This window comes from Lithobates pipiens, unplaced genomic scaffold (assembly GCF_037356315.1).
Source record: "Lithobates pipiens isolate NorthernLeopardFrog02 unplaced genomic scaffold, aLitPip1_a1.2 Scaffold_3, whole genome shotgun sequence".
NCBI classification, from domain to species: Eukaryota; Metazoa; Chordata; class Amphibia; order Anura; family Ranidae; genus Lithobates; species Lithobates pipiens.
This window is the reverse complement of record NW_027507790.1, coordinates 145,518,033-145,541,329: the sequence shown is the minus strand read 5'-3', so window position 1 is coordinate 145,541,329 and position 23,297 is coordinate 145,518,033. Positions and strand designations below refer to the sequence as shown.

The following is a 23,297-nucleotide window of genomic DNA, read 5'->3' as shown; positions in this document are numbered from 1 at the left end:
TGGATTATGCCTGTAGCTGCAGGCATCATTCAGATGTCTCCAATCAAAGTCCATGACGTCATATGATGTCCTACCAGCAAAGTGGTTAATTGGGCTTTAAATATTTTTGAATGTTGCTAAGCTTGCAGCTGACTTTTATATGCGAATAGTATTTATTTATTTATTTTTTTAAGTTTTGATGATTTTTAGGAATGGTTCTAGAATTGTTATGCAGTAGTGAAATTTTTATTTTGGGCATTTTTACTAAATTGCCTCCTAGCTTATTCCTCAGCTATACTACACTTTTATGGGTAAAACTTACCGGAAATTCAGTAAGTTATTTTACTATATTTGTTGAATATTTTTATTTTCACAACCTAGATAATTATGATTTATCGGTGACAGAAATATGTGATTTCCCTTTACATTTAATATGTCCATTTGGTTTTAAATTGATTTTATGTAGAACGTTAGTCTTTCAGCTCTGCCAGTGAATGTATCAGCAAACTGACATTACAAGAAGTGTAAATATTTCCCCTGGTAAATCAAATGAACTCCAGATGTGCTGCAATTTGTGGGAAATTATTGATGTCATGTTTCATCAAGTCGTCTTTATCTACCAGGAAATGTCATTAAATGCAGCAGTTCTTCATATGCAGCATTGTTTTATCATATAGAAACAATGTGTGTGTTCACTGCAGTGATTTGAAATTGTCCTGCTATGAAATATGGTAGAATCTATAAAGCTTAGGAGTCTTGGGAAAGCATGCAAAGACTTGGATATCTTGCTTACAGTTTTGTGGCAGACCATTTGTTTATATGGTGGGGGATGCTAGTACCTCAAACTCCCCAATAGCTGGAGAATTATTGGTCACATTTCCCAGTTTCTGCATGTTGAATCACTTCCACAAGATAGGAACTTAAAAAGAAAGCTGCAAGCTTGGTATATTAAAACTGGTCACTTCGAGTCTCTTTATTTCCACTCAACTTTCTAACTACAGCACGTAAAATAAGTATTGAATAAGTCACCATTTTTCTAGCTAAATATATTTTTAAAGGTGCTATTAACATTACGTTTTCACCACGTCGGTAACAATCCATGCGATCCATACAAAGAAACCAAAACAAATAAGTTCAGAAATTAAGTTATATATGTAATAAAATGGAATGACACAGGGACAAAGTATTGAACGCGCTAAGTGAAATGTATTTAATGCTTCGTACAAAATCCTTTGTTGGTAATGACTGCTTTAAGACTGTATGGAGAAAACTAGTCGCATGCATTGCTCAGGTGTGATTTTGGCCCATTCTTCCACACAAATGGTCTTAAAATCTTTGAGCCTCTTCTATGAACTCTGATCTTTAGTTCTTTCCATTAGATTTTCTATTGGATTCAAGTCAGGTGATTGGCTGGGCCATTCTTGCAGCTTTATTTTCTTTCTTTGAAACCAATTGAGAGTTTCCTTGGCTTTGTGTTTGGGATAATTGTCTTGCTGAAATGTCCACCCTCGTTTCATCTTCATCATCCTGGTGGATGGCAGCAGATTTTTATCAAGAATGTCTTTGTACGTTTTTCTATTCATCCTTCCTTCAATGATAAGAAGATTGCCAGTACCGTATGCTGAAAAACAGCCCTGCCCACACCAAGATGTTCCCACCTCCAAACTTTACTCTTGGTATGGTGTTTTTTGGGTGATGTGCAGTACCATTTTGACCTCCAAGCATGATGTGTATTATGGCATCCAGGTAGTTAAATTTTGGTCTTGTCTGATCAGACTATGTTCTCCCTTTGTTTCACAGGCTTGTCTAAATGTTGTGCAGAAAACTTTAAATGAGCTTCAGCAATAGAGTCTTGCATGCTGAACATGCATACAGGCCATGGCGGTTGAGTGCAGTACTTTTTATTTATTTATTTATTTTAACCATTTATGCTGGCTAATTCCAAGCTCTTGAGAGAGCTCTTTGCCTTTACCTATCATAAGCTGTTTCTTGTGTGACACCTTTGGAATGAAATACCTTGATATAGGCCATCACTTGAGACTGAACCAGCTAATATTAATTTGCATTGACATGGAGCAGGATTGCCTTCTAATTACTGATGGATTTCAGCTGGCGTCTTGGTTTTCCATTACTTTTTGCGCCTCCTTTTCTTTTTCATTCTTTATGGGACACAGTCAGGCTAATATTCATTACCCACTGGGTTATACTCGATCTCCAGGTGAATGGACACTGGTAGACCAAAGTTCTTCAGACAGGAAGTGATCCCTTATATGACCCTTCCCACACAGGAAGCAGTTCAGTTTTTTTTTTTTTTTTTTTTTTTTTTACCAAGGTCTGCAAGGTTGTTTGAGCTCTCTGAGCTCCAGGTCTCCTCTAGGCTCACGGTTCTTAAATGAATCAAGGGATTGACCGATCGGATCTATTTGACACATGCTTTATATGCTTAGATAAATGGTACCGAGCCTCACAAAGAAGACTCGATATCCTGCAAGGTTTTGCCTGTAATGCGGCCTCCGGGCTCTGGTCCCTGTGAAGTGGAATCCTGGACACCACAGAGCTAAGGCATTCCTGCAGGGTGCAGTACACGTCCATGAAAAGGGTACCCAGTCCTTGAAGGTCCTCCAGTGACCGATAACAGCCTTGATGGGTGAAGTTTGAGCTCTTAGTTTCTAAGCTGCCCTGCATCTGGACGGGTAAGTGAAACCCATTTACTATTATTGTGGGGTGTTCCAGTAACAATCAGTCAAGTTAGCTAGAGGCTGGACACCTATGTGCAGTAACTATACGGAGGAGTTTTGGGCTAGCTGTGGGTGTTTGCAAGGTGTACCTTTTTTGCTTGTCTGGCTGCTTCTTTCCTGTATGATGACGCACAACTGTACGCCATCTCGCCTTGGTTCACCATGGCGCACATTCACAAGAGTGCCGCTTTGTTCAGCAGTTGTTTGGCAGCCATGGCGCACGTGCATTCGCAGGTGCAGCTGAACTTAGCAGTTGTTTGGCCGCTATGGGAACGCGGCTTTGCTGCCCATGCGCAGTAACCTTATCTGGGCGCACGAGGATTCGTGTCATGCGTGAATACACCACGCCCGTTCACTGGGACTACACACAGAACGTTCCGGAGCGCACCCAGCTTATTTAAGCTGTATATGCTAAGCATGCGGTGCTTCCAGAAGGCAGCTGTGGGACACAGAGCAGGCTCTAAACATACCCTTGCAGCGGTTCATTATTTCCTTACCGGGTCACGTGAGTCACCAGGTGTTGCTTGGCAGACTAAAGGTGCTTGGCAGGATTGTTAAATAGGGGCTTGGGAGCCCTATTAAAGGGTCTCCTTTCAGAGGTGTTTTAATACTACACCCAAGTACTCTCTTTGTGGTGGATAAGTGTCTTGAAAAAAGAGGAGTGTGACTAACGCTATAGGGAAGGGCACACCAGTGTTGTCAGTAGTTCCAGATTAAAATTTCTTAAAGCCCTAAGGCAAATGCTGCGCTATAACCAAAGATTAACCACTTGAACACTGGACACTTATCACCCTTAATAACCAGACCAATTTTCAGCTTTCGGTGCTCACATTTTGAATGACAATTACTCAGTCATGCAACACTGTACCCATATTAAATTTTTGCCCTTTTTTCACACAAATAGAGCTTTCTTTTATTGATATTTAATCACCGCTGTTTTTTTTTATTTTTTGTGCTATAAAAGAAAAAAGACAGACAATTCTGTAAAAAAAAAAAAAAAAAAAAAAAAATTTTTCTTTGTTTCTGTTATAAAATTTAGCAGATTAGTAATTTTTCTTTTTATACTACTACTACTACATATTTTTGGTAAAAATAAGTACAAATTGGTGGATATTTGGTGTTTGTGAAAGTTAGAGTCCACAAACTATGGTGCCAATATCTGAAAATTGATCACACCTGAAATACTGATGGCCTATCATTTCTTGAGACCCTAACATGCCAGAAAAGTACAAATACCCCCCAAATGACCCTTTTTTGGAATGAAGACATTCCAAGGTATTGAGTAAGGCCGCGTACACACGGGCGGACTGTCTGATGGACTTGGTCCGCTGAAACGTGTTTCAGCGGACAGTCCGCTCGTGTGTGGGCTTCAGCTGACTTTTTCAGCGGACAGTCTGGCGGACTAAGTCTTTCGGAATTTCCGTAATATTGTCCGTCCAACTTGGGTTTCAGCGGACAGTCCGCTCGTGAGTAGGCAAGTTGGACGGACTAAGTATGGCGCATGCTCAGAAAGGATTTACACGGCCGAAGGTTGCATTGCAGTGTATTGGACGTCGTATTTCTAGTCCCATCGTACGTGCTGTACACGTCATCGCGCAAGCTTTCAGCGGACTGTCTGTTCATCGTGTGTGGTCAAGTCCGTTCATTCAAAAGTAGGACGGACTGTCTGTCGGATTGTCTGATGGACTTAGTTGGACGGACAGTCCGCCCGTGTGTACGTGGCCTAAGAGGCATGGTGAGCTTTTTTACGTCATTTTTTTCCCACAATTCTTTGCAAAATCAAGATTTTCTTTTTTTTTTTTTTTCACAAAATTGTCATATTATCAGTTTATTTCTCGCACGCAGCATATGCATACCACAAATTACACCCCAAAACACATTCTGCTATTACTCCCGAGTATGGCGATATCACATGTGTGAGACTTATACACAGCATGGTCACATACAGAGGCCCAACATGCAGGGAGCACCATCAGGTGTTCTGAAGCACCCAGGCCAATTCTGACATTTCTCTCCTACATGTAAAAATCATCATTTATTTGCTGGAAAATGACTTAGGACCCCAAAACATTATATATGTTTTTTTTAACAAAGACCCTAGAGAATACAATGCTGGTCGTTGCAACTTTTTATCTTGCACTGTATTTGCGCAGCAATTTTTCGAACTCGTTTTGTGCTTTAAAAAAAAACAAAATAGTAAAATTAGCCCAACGTTTTTGCATAATGTGAAAGATGAAGTTACGCCGAGTAAATGGATACCTAACATATCACCCTTCAAAATGGCACACGCTCGTGGAATGGCGCCAAACGTCGCTACTTAAAAATCCCCATAGGCGACGCTTTGATTTTTTTTACTGGTTACATGTTTCGAGTAACAGAGGAGGTCTAGAGCCAAAATTATTGCTCTCGCTCTAACGTTCGCAGCGATACCTCACATGTGTAGTTTTAACACTGTTTTGATATGTGGTGGGACTTGCGTATGCATTCGCTTCTGCATTCGAGCACATGGACAGGTGCGCCTTAAACGTTTTTATTTTTTCTTATTGTTCATTTTACTTTATTTTAGTTTGGCACTTTTTTCCCCAAAAATACATTTTTTGATCACTTTTATTCCTATTATAAGGATTGTAAACATCCCTTGTAATAGGAATATGGCATAACAGGTCCTCTTTACAGTGAGATATGGGGTCAGTAAGACCCCCACATCTCACCTCTAGGCTAGAAAGGCTGAAATAAAAAAAAGAAAATAAAAAAAACGATTCTGGCTTTGATCGTATTGGCGAGTCGGTAGAAGCACCAGAGGGCGGCGGGAGGGGGGGACGTCCCCTCTCGCCTCCTGTAAGAAAGATCAAGCAGCGGAAGATCTGCAATGGTCATTCTTATGGTGTAGGGAATCACCAGCTGAAAAAGCTGATATCTGAACGATGCCTGTAGCTACAGGCATCATTCAGATATCCCGCACAAAGTCAAGGACGTCATTTGACGGCCGGCAGGTGGGAAGTGGTTAAAATGCATTTTTTTTTTTTTTAACACAAAGTTGTCCATTGATACAATATTTCTAACACATAGCATGTACATACCAAAAATGACACAGCCAAAATAGATTCTCCTACTCCTCCTGAGTACGGCGATACCACATGTGTGAGACTTCCGCAGCCTGGCCACATACAGAGGCTGAGTACAGCCGAGTACAGCCGTGTACGACCGAGTATTGCTTGTTATGGCAGAGTATTGTCAGGGCATTGCAGAGTATTGTCAGGGCATTGCAGGGTATGGCAGGGCATTGCTGGGTAAGGCAGGGCATTGCCAGGGTATTGCAGAGTATTTGCAGGACATTGTGGGGTTAATTGTCAGTGAACAGCGCTGTGGGCACTGCAGATACAGCTCACAGCGTGCTGACACCAATCTCTCCCCTCTCACTGTATCGACCGGTACAGAGAGAGGAGGGAGGTTTGTTTACAAGTGATTGCTCCGTCATTTGATGGAGCGATCACGTGGTAAACGGCCGCGATGAGCGTTTACCATGATCCAGGACCCGGCGGTCACGGAAGCTCTCGAGGGGTTATTCTGAGGGGTTTCTCCCCTAGGAATAATTGTAGAGGGAATCCTAATTTTACTAATCAAAATTCGTACAGAACTCAAGGTTATACCCGCCAACAGGGTGTTCCCTACTACAATTACTCAAGAGAAACTCCTCATCAGCGAGGTCCTTCTTATAATCATAACTTTTCTAAAAACAACCCTCCCCCCACGAAATACATCATATAGGGATAATCCTACTTATGTGAACCAGTGGGAACATAGGGGTGACCCAAGAGATTATGTGAACAACCGTAGTTTAAGTACAAGGATACAAAGTCCTAGAAATAGACCCCTTGTTACGCAAAATAGATTTGCACCTTTGTCTAGCTATCGGGATGACCGATTTGAAGACAATCAGGCTATTTTGAGGCATCCTAATCAATACAGTGACTATCCTATTTCACAGAGGGAGAACTATCAAGATTCTCCATTTGAAGATACACGTGAGAGTCCATCACGTTTTTTTTCTAATGGGCAACAATCGAACCAAAAGAGGCTATGAAGAAAGAGAGGCACTAGAGTGGTGAGGAGGGTTAGGGCCAAGGAAAGAAAGAAGTAGATATTAGTGGTGTTTTTAATGTAAGTTCAGTCCAACTTACCCAAGGTGAACAGGAAGTTTTCAGTCAAGGCTTAAAATGTTCTCCCCTACGTAAACTGAATAAGTTTGAAACATTCATAGATGTGCATAAATGTATTCGTAAAATAAATATCAAAAGACATTTTATCTTGAACCCTAATGGTAATAGCAGTCAAATTGCTACCACTCTTTCAGTTTTGCCTGGTGCCATTAATACTGATAGTTCTGGACCTCAGATTAATACTGGGGGAGCAACCAAAGTTCCAGTCTGACACACTAACCTTTCTAATGCCTCTCTCTTCAACCCTCCTGGTTTTGTTGCCCCTTCAGTGCAAGTTTTTAAAGATCTTGTATTGAAAGATCTAGTGGCATTAAAAATTCCTAGATCTCGAAATACTAATGAATTTCGACTGAATGTCCAACAAATTTGCAATCGTAACGATATAGTTATACACCCTGCGGATAAGGGAGGCGGTATTGTTATTTTAGATCAATCTCATTATGTTGAGGAAATGAATAGGATAATATCGGACCGTGGTACCTATACACCTTTGGCTTCTAATCCTACCGTAAAATTCAGAAAGGATCTTTCTGATTTGATAGAATGTGGATATCAAAAAGAAATCCTAAATAAAAAAGAAAAGGCCTATTTGATACCTACAGTTTTTACAGTTCCGCGAATGCCCATTATGCATTACCTACCTAAGGTTCACAAGAATCTTGCCAAACCACCAGGTCTCCCTATTAGTGGCATAGACTCGGTGACAGCAAGAATAGGTAGATACGTGGATAATTATCTTCAACCTTTAGTTGTCAAGACACCTTCATGCCTACCAGGCACTACGCAGGTTATTCATCTCCTAGATGGTTTTGATTGGAAGAAAGGCTACATTTTAGCAACCGCAGATGTCGCCTCCCTTTATACTATCATTTCCCACCAACAAGGGATTTTATCATGGAACTATATATTGATGATGGAATTGTCCTTTGGGAGGGTGATTTGTCATCATTAGAGTCTCCTTTTTTTTTATTTTTTTTTTTTTTTCTTAAATTGAATGATAACAATAGAGGTATCACTTTAGAATATGTGGCTAGTGATACTGAAAGCCATCTTTTATACCTCAATATTACTATTAGGGAAGGGCATCTCATTACGTGTACACACTTCAAGGAGACTGACCGCAATGCGTACATCCCACTTTCTAGTTGTCATCATAGATCATGGCTGGCTGCGGTCCTTAAAGGACAATTACAGTGAATTAGACAGAATTGTACAGAGTTGCGGATTATTACCAACAAGCTTCTATCTTGAAACAAAGATTCCTTGATAAAGGGTATATTGAGAGTGAGATAGATGCAACTATCATTACTGTTGCAGGTATAGACAGGACGGGTATGCTTAATAAGTCTGGTGGTATCAATCCTTCACAAAATAATGATCATGGACCTAATAGTAAATTTAGTTGGTCTATGATCACCAGATACTCAAACCAACATTTTTCTATTAAGAAAATCCTTAGTAAGCATTGGGATATATTGAAAAATGATGGGGTCCTATTATCCCAAAAAGCCCTGTTGTCATTTATAGAGGAGCTTCCTCACTCAGACAGAATTTAGCCCCAAATGTCATTGACCCTCCTAAAATTTTATAATTTTTCCAATCTTTGAAAGGTTTTTTTCCATGCCGCAAGATGTGAGAGTTTTCCGTCTACTGTAACCAATAGATCGTATGATATTAAATCATTTATGACCTGTTCTACACATTGTATAGTCTACATCAGGGGTGTCCAAACTTTTTTCAAAGAGGGCCAGATTCGATGAAGTGAACATGTGTGAGGGCCGACCATTTTGCCTGACATTCTTTGAACCATTAAAATTCGGTCATTCGAGCACTCATACCTGGCCCAACAAAAATTCTCGTGCCTTTGTCGCGCTCGTTTGCCTGACACACAGACGAATGCTCTGTTCTTTGGGGGTACCGTTAAGTCTTAATGGTACCCCACACATTGGAAACATGGGGTGCTTTTGGTGCAGCGCAATAAAAAAAAAAAAAAAGCTCTGAGACTTCTTTCTCTGCATTTTTGTGGGTATGGAAGCCCATTGAAATGCATGGGCTGCCCTACACACAGCATGCAGCCATGCAGATGTGAACCAAGGGCTTATTGGAGGGGCAGTAAAACTACATGGTTAAGCTGTTTTTACCACCCCCAACTTCTCCCCCTTTAGCTGCAGAGGGAGCAGCTGGGGGTGTACACATGCTGTGGCTGCAGCTGGAGGTATGCTCAGGGTGAATGGGCCTGCACTGCAACTACCCCGCAACTGTGTAGACTGCACAGTTGCGGTATAGTGATGCTACATTTACGGGCTTAAAACAGGTGGTGAGGAGGCAACATAATGCCTCTTTACCACCTTTCAAATGCCTCTGAAAAGCGATCTGTATATGGATTGCTTTTCAGAGGAGCAGCAATCCTGGCTGCTATCACACACACAAGCACCACAAAATCAGTTCTGATGGTACAAGAATGGGGGGGGGGGGGGGTCTGGATTAAAAGTAACACACATGCATACACATACACACAGACATACACACATACAGACACATGCATACACATACAGACACATGCATATACTTACATACATACAGACACATGCACACACACACATACAGACACATGCACACACATACAGACATACACGCACATACAGACATACATACACACACACACACACACACACACACACACACACACATACATGCACACAGATACATACAGACACACATGCTGCACACACATACAAACACACATACATGCACACACATACAGACAGACATACACGCACATACATACAGACACACATGCACATACGCATACATACAGACATACATGGACACACACACACATGCAATCATACATGCACAGACACACACACACATGCACATACAGACACACATACACACACACACACACATACATACAGACATGCACACACATACATACAGACATGCACACACATGCACAGACACACATACATACAGACACACATACATACAGACACACATACATACAGACACACATGCACACACACACATACATACATACAGACACACATGCACACACATGCATACAGACAGACATGCACACACATACATACATACAGACATGCACACACACACACACACACATACAGACACACATGCACATACATACAGACAGACATGCACACATATACATACAGACACACATGCACACATACAGACACACATGTACACACATACATACAGACACACATGCACACACACACATACACATAAATAAAGCCTTTTTAAAACGAATCTAGCTTGTAGTACAGTACCTTTCCATTCCATTTCCTCATTCAGCCGGGTACTGCACTGTAGGGGGAAGCAGAGAGCACAGCACACTCCTCTGCACTTTACTTTCACTTTTGAAGCCGACGGAGCTTCACACAGTGCCGGGGATCGGCTCATTTGACAGCCCTGATCCCGCAGCACACCAGGCGGGCCGTTCAAAACCGGACTGCGGGCCGCGATTGGCCCGCGGGCCGGACTTTGGACATGCCTGGTCATGATACAATGTCCTTACTCTAAGCAATATATCAAAAATGCACCAAACGCGAATTACATATGCGGCTAGCTGAACACGTAGGTAACGTCAAGCGAGGTTTTAAAAAACATAACCTATCCAGACACTTTGATAAATATCACAATAGAAAATTTAAAAGGAACAATATTTTTGGCTCTGGATAAAATCCAACCATGTTGGAGGGGGACTAACATGGTAAGATGCATCTAAAAAAAAAACGAGATGGATATTTGACATGCGTTCTTATATGCCTTTTGGTTTAAACATAGACTGGGACATAAATAGTTTTATTAGTAATTCATGATTGGCCTTTTTATATACTTTTATGGTATTTGTTTCTATAAATAATATATATTTATATTGTTTTTTTTTATATAAATATGGATTTTTTAATTTTTAAATATTTATTTGTTATGTTTTGTGGTGGTTGTGCATCTCTTGCGGTTTCCCCATGGTCTCCCTCCTTCCACATCATTGGACTTTGTGTCCTTTTGAATTACCCTCCATCGTTTCCTATTATTGATTTTTTTTATAAATGTATATTTCTATTTTCCACTAGTTGCTATGTCTCTACTTCCTATATATAGCTTTGCCCTTTTTTATGGTTTGCAACTAACTAGGCAAAGCCATTTTCCATCTCTTCCGTTTGCCATCAGTTAATATTAGCAGCGATGGGTGTATATATATATATATATATATATATATATATATATATATATATATATATATATATATATATATATATATATATATATATATATATATATATATATATACCCCCTCCTACGTGATGACAGCGTTACTGGCCAATTCCCAGACAACGTCCTATTGCTGACCAAATGTGTAGGGTGGGGCATTGACAGTGTCGTCATCATGTTGGTTGTGAGACAGTGGATGGACATACGAACCAGGAAGTAGAGTGAGACGAATGGTGATACCGCATCTGATGTTAATCTATCCTGTTTTACTATTCGGCTATTAGATGACTGCTATCTTGTAAGTGCGAACTTCTCTTTTATTAAAAACAATGATTTTACATATTACACTATGGAAGTTCTTTCTGCTTTGTATTTTTGAGTATCTCTTATACCATACGGCAGTTCCGGAGTATCCATAGGGTTGAGGGAGACCTTACTTCCCGAGGCTGGGCGAGACTGCTTTTGCAGTCATCGCCTTTTGGTAAGCAGGCAATTCATACACTTGGCGGTGATGTGGATGCACTTTGCACATTTCTGAAGTTATATCATGGATGTCACTATTATTTCTTCATTGATCTTTGTGTACACTTTGTTTTTTCATATCAACATTATTTTTGATGGGACTCTGCTTTAGTTTTTTTCTTTTTTTGTCATATTTTTTTCTTTGTAATTGGTCACTATTTTTCACTTGCATTTATATGAGTTTGTTATTAGCGCTGCATCTGTTTTGTTAAAGTAATTGCGGATTAACCTAGTCGTATCCCCTGAAAAGACCAGAGGCTTCCGGGCAATCTGAGCCGCTGCGCCTATCTGATATTGTGCCTACAGTGAACGCTGCTGCTTCACCCTTTATCACTAAGGATAAATTTGTCCTTGGCCCTAGCCGGGTTAGAGCACAGGATTGCTGGCATGATTGCCTCAATCCTGCAGGGTAGCAGAAAGAGTGACAGATCCCCCCTCCCTGGAGCCTCCTAGTCTGGAGCAGGAATGGGTTGAGGATGGCAAAGCGCTCTGTGGAGGGCCTGGCAGATGAGTCTGCTTCCGAGCAATCTGCACAGGAAGATATCCAGTTGATGTCTGCCTCTGTCACAGAGGCTTTTGATTCTGACTGACCAAAATGGTTCGTTCTGACTTTAAGTTGCCTCTTGCAGAGGTGACTGAGCCCCCCCCTGGTCCTCTTTGAGATCCCTGAGGCCTCTTCAGGCCGCACAGGCTTTCCCTTACACCTGAAACAGGCGGTGTATGCTGATTGGGAAACACCCTGACAGGATCTTTGTTCCTCCCAAGAGGTTTTCCCTTTTATATCCAATGGATGAAAAGTTCATTAAAAAATGGAGCATGCCAGCAGTACATGCAGCAGTCTCTTCCTTAAACAAGAACTTAACTTGTCCTGGAGATAACGCACAAGGTTTGAAAGACCCTGTTGACAAGAAATTAGAGTCATTATTAAAGGCTTCCCTTTCTTTGGGCAGTTCAGCTATTCAGCCAGCCATCAGTCCGTAAAGAATCATGTCAAACGGCCTGATAGGTCTAATCAGGAGGATGATCTGCCTGAAAGTAAGTCAGATATTTCTCGAGTGCTGTGTTTTGCTATTGACGCCTTAAAGGATTCAATACAGCAGGTTTCTCGTTTGGCTCTCTCGTCTGTACATATGTGCAGTCTCTTATGGCTTAGGAACTGGTCAGCCGAGCTTCCTTGTAAAAGTTATTGGCAGGTTTCCTTTCCCAGGGGAAGCGTTTTTTTGGCAATCATTTGGACAAATATATCCAAAAGATCTCTGGAAGGAAGAGTTCTCTATTTCCTGTGAAGAAAAGCACCAGACTGCTTCCTCCAATGTCTCGTCAAGGCAGTTCCTCTGCCGCTAGGGCCAGGGGCAAGTCGCAGGGCCAGAAGAAGCCCTGGTTCCAAGGTTCTTATAAACCCAGCACCAAGCCCTACTTTTGAGGAGACGCCCCCACTCCATCGAGTGGCGGGAAGGCTGCTGCACTTTGCAGACATTTGGAGAACAATAATTCAGGACGAGTAGGTCACCTCAATTATATTTTGCGGTTACAAACTAGAGTTGTTGGGGGTTCCCCTTCAGAGGTTTTTATATCTAGTGTTCCCTCGGATCCTCCAAAAAGAAACTTATTGCCTCAGGCGTTACATCATCTAGTACATCAAGGAGTGATTGTAGAGGTTTCCGGTATCCAAAAGGGGCACAGGGTTTTACTCAAACCTGTTTACAGTTCAGAAACCAAACAGGAACACAAGGCCCATTTTGGACTTTAGATCCCTGAACAAGTATCTACCGAGGCAGTCCTTTCAAATGGAGTCTGTCCACTCAGTAGTAGCCTCACTTCAGAGGGGAGACTTTCTAGCCTCCATCGATATAAAAGACACGGATTTACACATACCTATCTTTCAGCCTCATCAGAGGTTCTTACGTTTTGCAGTAGAACGCCATTTTCAGTTTGTGGCTCTACCCATCGGGCTGGCTACAGCTCCCCGGGTGTTTACAAAGGTCCTAGCACCAGTACTGGGCCTAAGGGATCCTGGTGCTCTGGGTATCTGTATGACCTGTACGTGCAGTATTTGAAAAGCTTAGGCTGGATCATAAATACTGAAAAGTCAGCCTTGAAACCAGCTCAAAGTCTAAAGTATTTAGGTCTGATCCTAGATATGGTTCAAGCAAGAATATTCTTGCCACCCGTAAGGATCTGTGCTCTGAAGGTTCAGGTGCTTCAGATAAGGGGCACCAGACAACCCTCCATTCGGCTCTGTATGAGTCTTCTACGGAGGATGTTATCCTCCGAGGCAGTGCCCTATGCCCAGTTCCATTCCAGGCCTTTACAACAAGACCTCTTGTCCTGGATCAGAAGAGGAAAAGCCCTGATTTATCCAATATGCTTATCTCCTCAGGCACACTTAAGCCTAAACTGGTGGTTGCAGGATCAGAACCTGCAAAAGGGAAAATCGTTTCTCCCAGTAACTTGGAGAGTACTGACTACAGATGTCAGTCTCTCAGGATGGCCAGAGGTCGACCTATTGGTGTCCATATTCAGCAATAAGCTACAGAAATTTGTGTCCCAAACAAGGTATCCTCCAGCAATTGGAGCAGATTCTCTGATAGTTCCATGGAAACAGTACTCCCTGGTTTATGCTTTCTCTCCAACCCCTCTCCTTCCACATTTGTTGCGCAGGATTTGGAAAGAGGGGGTTCCAGTCATTCTGAGGGCACCAGCCTGGCCCAGAAGGCCATGGACGCTTCAACGTCACCCCGATCTACTCTCTCAAAGGTCCGATATTCCACCCCAATTTACAGTCTCTAAATTTGATGGCATGGCAATTGAAGCCAGGGTGTTTCAGGACCGTGGCAACTCGGGATCAGCAGTGTCTACCCTAGGGAATTCTATAAAAGCTGTCATTAGGAAAATTTGTTTGTAAGACTTGTATTGCTTGGTGTGGATCCAGAAAATGTCATCCTCAGAAATACGTGATTGGGAGAATTCTCTCTTTTCTAAGGTAAACTGTGGAAATCAAATTGGCTTTGAGTACAATAGGAGATCAAGTTTCGGCCCTATGAATATTCTTCCAAAGGCCTTTAGCCTCCCATTCACTGATCCAGATCTTTATGCAGGGGGCAACTCGCTGTCTTTGTTACAGAAACAACCATTTGAACCTATCAAGGAAATTCCATTAAACTTGCTGTCACGTAAGCTAGCCTTCCTGATGGCTATCATCTCGGCTAGAAGGGTGTCGGTGTTGGCGGCCCTTTCATACAGGGAAACGTACTTAATCCTTTACCACGACAGGGTCGTGTTATGACCTGTTCCATCCTTTTTTTTTTTTTTTTTTTTTTTTTTACCAAAAGTGGTATCAGCCTTTGATTTAAATTAGGACATTATTTTGCCTTCTTTTTTCACTTAGCCTCGTTCAGCTGAAGAGAAACGACTGCATTCTTTGGCCTTTGTCTGGTCAATTAAGGTTTATTTGTCTAGATCTGTGGAAATCCGAGGATCACACTCCTTTTTTGTTTTACCAAAGGGCCCCAAAAAAGGGCAGGCAGCTTCCATTTCCAATTGGGTCCATCAATTTGGTAATTCAGGCCTACGGTCTGAAACGTAAAGCTTCTCCCTTTTAGGATGAGAGCTCATTCTACAGGGGGTGTAGGAACCTCCTGGACATTTCGCCATTGGGTATCTGTGGCTCAGATTTGTAAGGCTGCCACCTGGTCTTCAGTGCATACGTTCACAAAATTTCATCAAGTGGATGTTGGAGCAGCCGAGGATTCGGCTTTCGGCCACAGTGTAATGCAGGCTGCTGTATAAGTTCTGATGGCTATTGTTTGGCAGGGTGTCTCCCTTCCTTCAAGGCTATTCCTCTGGGATGTCCCAGTAGGTAATGAATATTAGCATGACTCTTTGTCCCATGATGTAATCAAAGAAAAGTATATTACAGGTAAGTATGATGAAAAAATCTTATTTTTATTTACGTGTTCAATACTTTTATACATGTGTTTCATTTTATTACACATAACTTAATTTCGGGAACTTTGTTTTGCTTTCTTTGAATGTATGGATTGCATGGGTTGTTAATGACATGTGACAATTTCATGCCAATAGCACCTTTTTAGAAATATATTTACCTAGAAAAATGGTGACGTGTTCAATACTTATTTTACCCGCTGTATACCACATCTGTTTCTTTTTTATTTATCATGCCTTAACCACTTAGTGCAAACCGCCGTCATTGTACATTGATACTTTGCCGCTAAATACTGTTATGGCAGCAGCTAGCTGCCATAGCCCCGGTATTTTCAACAATGGCGAGAAACGCTCTTTCAGATAAAAGTGGACTCCGTGGCAGAATCACCGCAAAATCACTGTTATTGTGAAACTTTACTGTTTTCTTATTTTTTAAGTCAAAGGGTATTTTTTTTCCAAAACAATTGCGCTTGTAAGACTTCTGCACAAATACGTTGTGACATAAAGTATTACAATGACCGCAATTTTATTCTCTAGGGTGTCTTAAAAATATATATATGTTTGGGGGTTCTAAGTAATTTTCTAGCAAAAAAAGATGATTTTAACAAGTGCCAAAAAGAGGCTTGATTCTTAAGTGGTTAAACGATCAGTTATATTTTATTTTTAAAGTATTGCATTACAGCATTGTCTCATGTAGTGTTAACATATTCTTCTATGTCAGGTTGATGGAGGCTGGTCTTCGTGGGGATGTTATAAGATCTCAGGATTTTCCAATTGTTGTTCGCTTCATTAGTGAGAATGTTCCTGGATTTGTTTTGGCTTGGAACTTCATCAAGCAAAAGTGGGATGACATCACTCAGAAGTAAGTACAGCAAAAAGGGGTTTACTACACTCTACACTGTAACGTAGCTAAGGCTCAGTAGTTGGTTACTTTTGAAACATTTTCATTTAATAGCTATACTGTGGTTGTTAATAAAAGAAAAAGATAAAATTTGCTCAGTTTCTGGAAATACATTAGAGGTCATCAGCCAAACAGCTGAATACACAGTTGAAATGCGTATATATTAATTATTTCACCTGTTACAATAGTGGTTCTCAAGGTTTTTTTTCCAAGATCGGGCCTGGTAAATGTTTCCAAAGCCTTCCATGACCCAACAATAATAAAAAGACCTTTATACTTTACTACAATAAAATCGTGTGACTGATGCAAAATTAATTCTCTCTCTTTAATTTTATGAGTATAACATTTTTCGTGTGCCTGCTATGTATGTTTATTAATTTACCTTGCTGTCCAAAGCAGGCACTGGGCACGCAACACTTCTGTCCAGTTGCAGATAACTTTATAACCATTATTAAAACATACTAGTGACAGATTACAATGAGTAGGATCAGGTGGCCCTATGTTTATATACACATTGGAAGAGGGAATATGGAAGGGTAGCCACAGTAGTGCACTCTTGAATCAGGATGTCGCTGCCGCAATCGGCAGACCTCAACATCTCTAGCACACGAGGAGTATCCCTCGGCTTATGAGGATGCTGTTAAATCCCATGCAGTGCTAGGTCTATCATTTAGTGTTGGTATTCCCCACTTACCTATGCTTCCTCTGACTCCCCCCGCATTTCGCGGAATCATTCCAGTCAAGTGACCACCAGGAAGAGTGAGGGAAGGTGGGAAGGGGACACTGGCTCCTCCTGACAATCCAACACCCAGTGCGGATTCTCAGGACACTGAGAGCAATGGCGCATCCCCAACACTGGGCTTATAGGGAAATGGAGGATCTGGGTTTTGGTTCAGGAAGTGCCTGCAACCCAGTAGCAGACTGTGGCCCAGTGGTTGAGAATCACTGTGGTAGAAGATCAATACTGAGCCAATCTTATGGTTCACACACCCTGGCCACGGCGTGTAGACAGGGTGGTGATATAACCAGAGCAGACAGAAGTGGGAAACATTCTTCACAATGCTGTAACCATGTTCCAATTTTGTAATATAAATGGTGTTGGTCAGTGAAGAATACCTTCCTCACTTCTTTCCTGACCAGCATTGAGATATACACAGTGCTTCTCCTATTTCCACTTGACACCATTTAGACTGAAAGTTATGGGGGTGTTCTCTATGCTCTTTGTTGTGAATTATAAACCATGAGCGTATATCACAATGGTTAGCTATCTGATCTATCTAATGTGATCAGGTGTACTGTATCTAGCTGTCTGTCTGATCTGTGCTGTCTGTCAGCCGAACTACAAGTAACAAGTATTTATTTTGCCACTAGTGCAATAGGAGAAAAAAATATGCACACTATGGGGTTGATTTACGAAAACTAGAGTGCAAAATCTGGTGCATCTCTGCATAGAAACCAATCGGCTTCCAGGTTTTTTTTTGTCAAAGTCTAATTAAGCAAGCTGAAGTTAGAAGCTGATTGGCTACCATGCACAGCTGCCCCAAACTGTGCACTCCCCAGTTAGTTTTAGTAAATTAACTTCTATATGCCTGCCACTATCCAGTGCCACTAACATGTCACTCTCAATTAGATTTCTGCAGTACGAGGGATCATGAGAAGAAAATATAAGAATGGATTTCAGACAACTATATTTGTCTTGATTAAAGTGTTCTTTTATTTTTGTATTCTACTGGAAATAAAACGTTCTTTGCCTTCTTCTATGCAGTCAGGCAGCGGAAGTGGAAAAAAGAAACACATGGTTTTCTCCGCTGTGGGGAGCATGTGGCTCTCTTCCCTTCCTCACACTGTAGCACTGACAGCCTGAACAGCCAATAGCCCACCCCAACCACTCAGGACAGGGCAGGGCGAGAGAGTTTAGCCCTTTTTTACGTTTTGAACAGAGTGACTTGGAGCTTGCTCAGAGCTTCAGGTTTTAATTTTTCTGCATGGAACTAGTAAGTCAAAGCATAGGCAGCAATGGGGTGAAGGGGGATCATGCTTGTAAGTAAACTGTTGTTTTGACCTATATGGGATAATTACAGGTTTACATTGAGGCAATTTTAAAGTTAAAAATGAGGTGTGCTGTCTGGAACCACTCATTGTAGTAATTCATATATTTCCCACATTCCCCTAGCTCTTGTATTCTGTCCAGTGCAGGGGCTTAAAGTGGATACTTTTTCTGCACCTACACCTGCTGTCCAATGTCTGCTTTTATAGTACCTCTTTAAAATACAATATTTCAGTGCAATAGATGCTGCAAACAACAACGTGGCTCCTGTTATTTGTTTTTATCACATGAGCTTCATGGAAAATGCTGACTGTCTTGTTATACAGCATGGTTTGTTCCCAATCAGACTGAGGAGCTGCATTGTTTTTACTTTTAATTAAAAGTTACATTTTTCTTTTTTTACATTAACACATTTACTTTTCTGTTGGCTCATAGTTTTGTTACTTATTGGCTAATGCATCATGGTCTTTTCATAAAACCAGCCTTAATCTGATTTTCTTATAGATTCCCACCAGGATCATTCCCAATACAGTCCATTGTCACTAAGACCACTTCACAGTTTGCCACAGAGGTGTATTTAAATGAGGTAAGTCATGGTTTGCCCTTCTTAGAAGACATTAGTAATATATACAGAAACCGTCGTAAAGCGGAGTTCTGCAAAAAACAAAATAATGAAAAGACAGCAACTACAAATACTGCAGCTGCTGACTTTTACTAATCGGATACTTACCTGTCCCAGAGTCAGCAATGCGGGGGAGCGAAGCCCCACTCCTCTCCCCCTCCTCTCTGCGGCGCCGGCTTTGTAAATGTGGGAGCCTGGCTATGGCTTCACAGCCGGGCACCCACTGCGCATGTGCGAGGCACGACGCGCGCCGTGGCTAGCCAGGCAATCATCTGGGACCTGTGACGTGTCCCAAATGATTGCCGAGAGGGAGGGGAGAGCAATTAAAAAAAATGACATGCCAAATGTGGCATGTCAGGGGGTCATCTCCCTTAAAGTGAAAGTTCCAGTTTCGGGTGGAACCCACTTATAGAAAATCATCACATCCCCTCAGTAATATACCAATAAGTGTCCCTGTGTTTTATAAAAAAAATGCTTATCTGTATCTACATCAGTGCGGCTCCCATAGCTCAGCTGACTATTAGGGTCTCTTTACTTTCTGACTCAGTTTCAGTGGGCGAGGCTGAGCACTTCAGCTGACAGCAGGGGATCCCTCAGGTATGGACCGCTATAACCCTTTTAAACGGAATGTTCCTCTCAGTGGGATATCCAAAAATTCCTCAGTACCTGGCATCCACATAGGTATAAAGGATGAATCCCATAGTGTGAATCTCCTCTGCTGCCAGTTCCACCAATTCTCACTAATTCCTCAGGAGGACCTGAGGGATCCCCTGTCGAGGAGGAGAACGTCGCCTGGACGCAGCTTATACGCCTGCTACCCCAGGAGAGGTAAGGCGCTCTGCTTAGTGCAGCCATAAGGGGGAGACGCACTTGGAGGAGGGGAGCACTGAAGAAGTCACCTTTTTATTTTGCTGTCACACGGATCACCATTCACAGGACTTTATATATTTTTAATCATATTTCTATTTTCACCAAATTTCTATACCCTTTTTTCACTCATACATATATAATTTTTTTAATTTTTTTGAAATATTTTTTGGACATTTTATTTATTGCTTACATATGTGAATTAGGATTGTTTTTGGTGGACACCAGCACTCGTCACTTTATACAATTTGTCACCTATATACATTGCACACATATATACATTGCACACACATATATATGTGTATATATATATATATATATATATATATATATATATATATATATATATATATATATATATATATATATATATATATTTGCACTTTAATTTTGTGGTAACATTTTATGTACCACAAAGTATTCGTTTTTTATTTACATATTTTCACTAGCTTGTGTCATAGCTTTCGGTATATGCACTAGTTCACTTTTCAATATAGGTGCTAGCATTTGCACTTTATGCATTTTTAAATATACACAACTATTTTTCACTATTTTTATTTGAACAGTGCCATCTCCCCTATCTAGAGTTTATGTCGAAAAAATTATGCTTATCTGTATCAGCAGGGCTCCCAGCGATCAGCTGACTGTTGGCTCTCTCCCTCCCTCTCCTCCCCGGCTGACATCAGCGGGAGTGCTCAGCCTCGCACACTAAAACTGAGCCAGAAAGAAAAGAGACCCTAAACCCTTGTACACACGGTCGGAGATTCCGACGGAATGTGTTCTATCGGACCGTTTTGTCGGATATTCTGACTGTGTGTGTTCTGCATCTGACTGTTTCCGTCGGAATATCCGATGGACAAAGTTTTCCAACTTGCCGGTAAAATTTGCCGACAAAATGCTCCTATCGGACACACACCCTGATCATGTGTAGCCTACTCCGACGGACAAAGTGCCACGCATGCTCAGATCAAATTCCTAGACCAAAGCTATTGGCTAATAGCCTGAACGTAGTCCCGTCGTAACGAAATAACGTCATCACGTTATGTACAATCGGATTTTCCGACAATTTAGTCCGACCGTGTGTATGCAACATCACTTCCGGACCTCTTCCGGAATTAATCCGTCGGAATCTCCGACCGTGTGTACAAGGGCTAAGAGTCAGCTGAGTGATGGGAGCCGTGCTGATGTAGATACAGATAAGAATATATATATTTTTTTTTTTATAAAACACAGGGACACTTATTGGTATATTACTGAGGGGATGTGATGATTTTCGATAAGTGGGTTAACAACCACTTTAAAGTGGAGTTCCACCCAAAAATTGAACTTTTGCTTTAAGGAAGTGACCCCCTGACATGCCACATTTGGCATGCCTTTTTTTTTTTTTTTATCATCTCTCTCCCCTCCCTCTCTGCAATCATTTGGGACTTGTCACAGGTCCCCAGATGATTGCCCGGCCAGTCACGGCAGTGGGTGCCCGACTGTGAAGCCATAGCTGGGCTCCTACATAGGTATAAAGAAGGATGAATCCCATAGTGTGAATCACCTTTGCTGCCAGTCACGTGACTTTCTCAAAGGGTTTTTCTTTGAGAAAAACCCTTTGAGAAAGTCACGTGACAGTGATGATACACGTGAGGGAGAGGAACCTGTGATACTACACGATAGAGCTTGGCAGCGCAGTGGCTGCAGACTCGAGTGGTGTGATCCGATCTGACCATTATTTCTGTGAGAAGCGCTCTGTATATTTCAAACACATGTGAGTGTTTTTTTTTTTTCGCTGATCCTTCTTGTCAGTATGAGAAACCTTGCGCAATGAGCTTTTTCCTTCGTTTTTTTATGATTAAATATATGTCCTGGAGCAGAGGAAGTAGGATTATCCCTTTGATTCACTATCCACCTGGAGTCGGATGACACGTTTTTGGGATATCCCTATTAAACTGAAGTACTCCATGTGCCCAGGATTGGTTACCCTTTTTCTTATTGTGCATTTTATTGAATAAGTACCTTTTAATCCATCTGCACATATAATTCACTTAGCCCAGGGGCTTTGGGTTGTTTGCACCGAGTCTGATTTAAATGTATTAATTTAGGCAGCCCAGTGGCTTGGTCTATCTGCACTTTTTCTAATTTATTTAATATTCATTTAGCCCAAAAGCTTGTTTTTTTTTATTTATTTATTTTTCTTGCACTGAGGTAAATTTGAATTTATTCATTTTTTCAGCCCAGTGGCTTGGTCTATCTACACTTTATCAAATTTATTATATTTTTTTAACACTTTGGGATGTTTTAATTTATGAATTGTTAGGAATAAATGGGACCATTCATAAGTTAATATATATATATATATATATATATATATATATATATATATATATATATATATATATATATATATATATATAATTTTTTTTTAGGATGTTAATAAATGAATTATCTTATTTATTATACACTTAGTGTCATATATATATATATATATATATATATATATATATATATATATATATATATATATATATATTTACATTACAGGAGTATTTTGGAGGTGTATTTTTTTTTTCTTTTTTTTAAGTAATATATTAGAGCTTTATTCGCGATTTTGCCACTTTTTTAGCTGTACAGGCAGGTTTTTTTTGAAGATAGCGCAACACTATTCACTTTTAATATTACATTTTTTTTAGTGTAAATGTGAGATCTGAGGTCTTTTTGACCACAGATGTCATATTTAAAGAGATCCGGTCATGCTTTTTTTTTCTATTAAAAGGGATGTTTACATTCCTTGTAATAGGAATAAAAGTGACCCAAAATTATTTTTTTTAAATCGACACACACACACACACACACACAGATCCACAGTTCTGCTGTGTCACTGGGCAATCGTGGGTGCCCGGTGGACATCGTGGCCGCCGGGCACGCGCATCGAGTCCCCAGTGACACGGCGTATGATGCCCTCCCAGTATGAGAGCCGCGCCGTCTGGCCGTCATATGACAGCCGGCGGGCCTCAAGCAGTTAAGGCATAGAATGCATTAAGATAAAAAAAAACTGTCTTTACAACCACTTTAAGTTTAATGACAATTACACTGAAAAACAACCATTTTTTATTATGCACTGCTCGGCACAGGAATACTATGCATATGCCATGGGTTACATGCAGGCTACCTGGGGTGATTGGACACTGGGAAAAACTTTGCTGGCACTTCCCCCAAAGGGCTTGCTCGT

General features: G+C 41.1%; 1 protein-coding gene across 2 annotated transcripts in view; it reads left to right on the top strand.

Moving 5' to 3' along the window:
* Nucleotides 1-23,297, top strand: part of LNPEP (leucyl and cystinyl aminopeptidase) — a 204,165-nt gene that overhangs the window by 174,798 nt on the left and 6,070 nt on the right. For both annotated transcript variants that reach the window (XM_077462351.1, XM_077462350.1), the window contains exons 16-17: nt 16,365-16,505; nt 19,096-19,177. In XM_077462351.1, the coding sequence (XP_077318477.1) occupies nt 16,365-16,505; nt 19,096-19,177 (223 nt within the window). The remainder of the gene's footprint in view (nt 1-16,364; nt 16,506-19,095; nt 19,178-23,297) is intronic.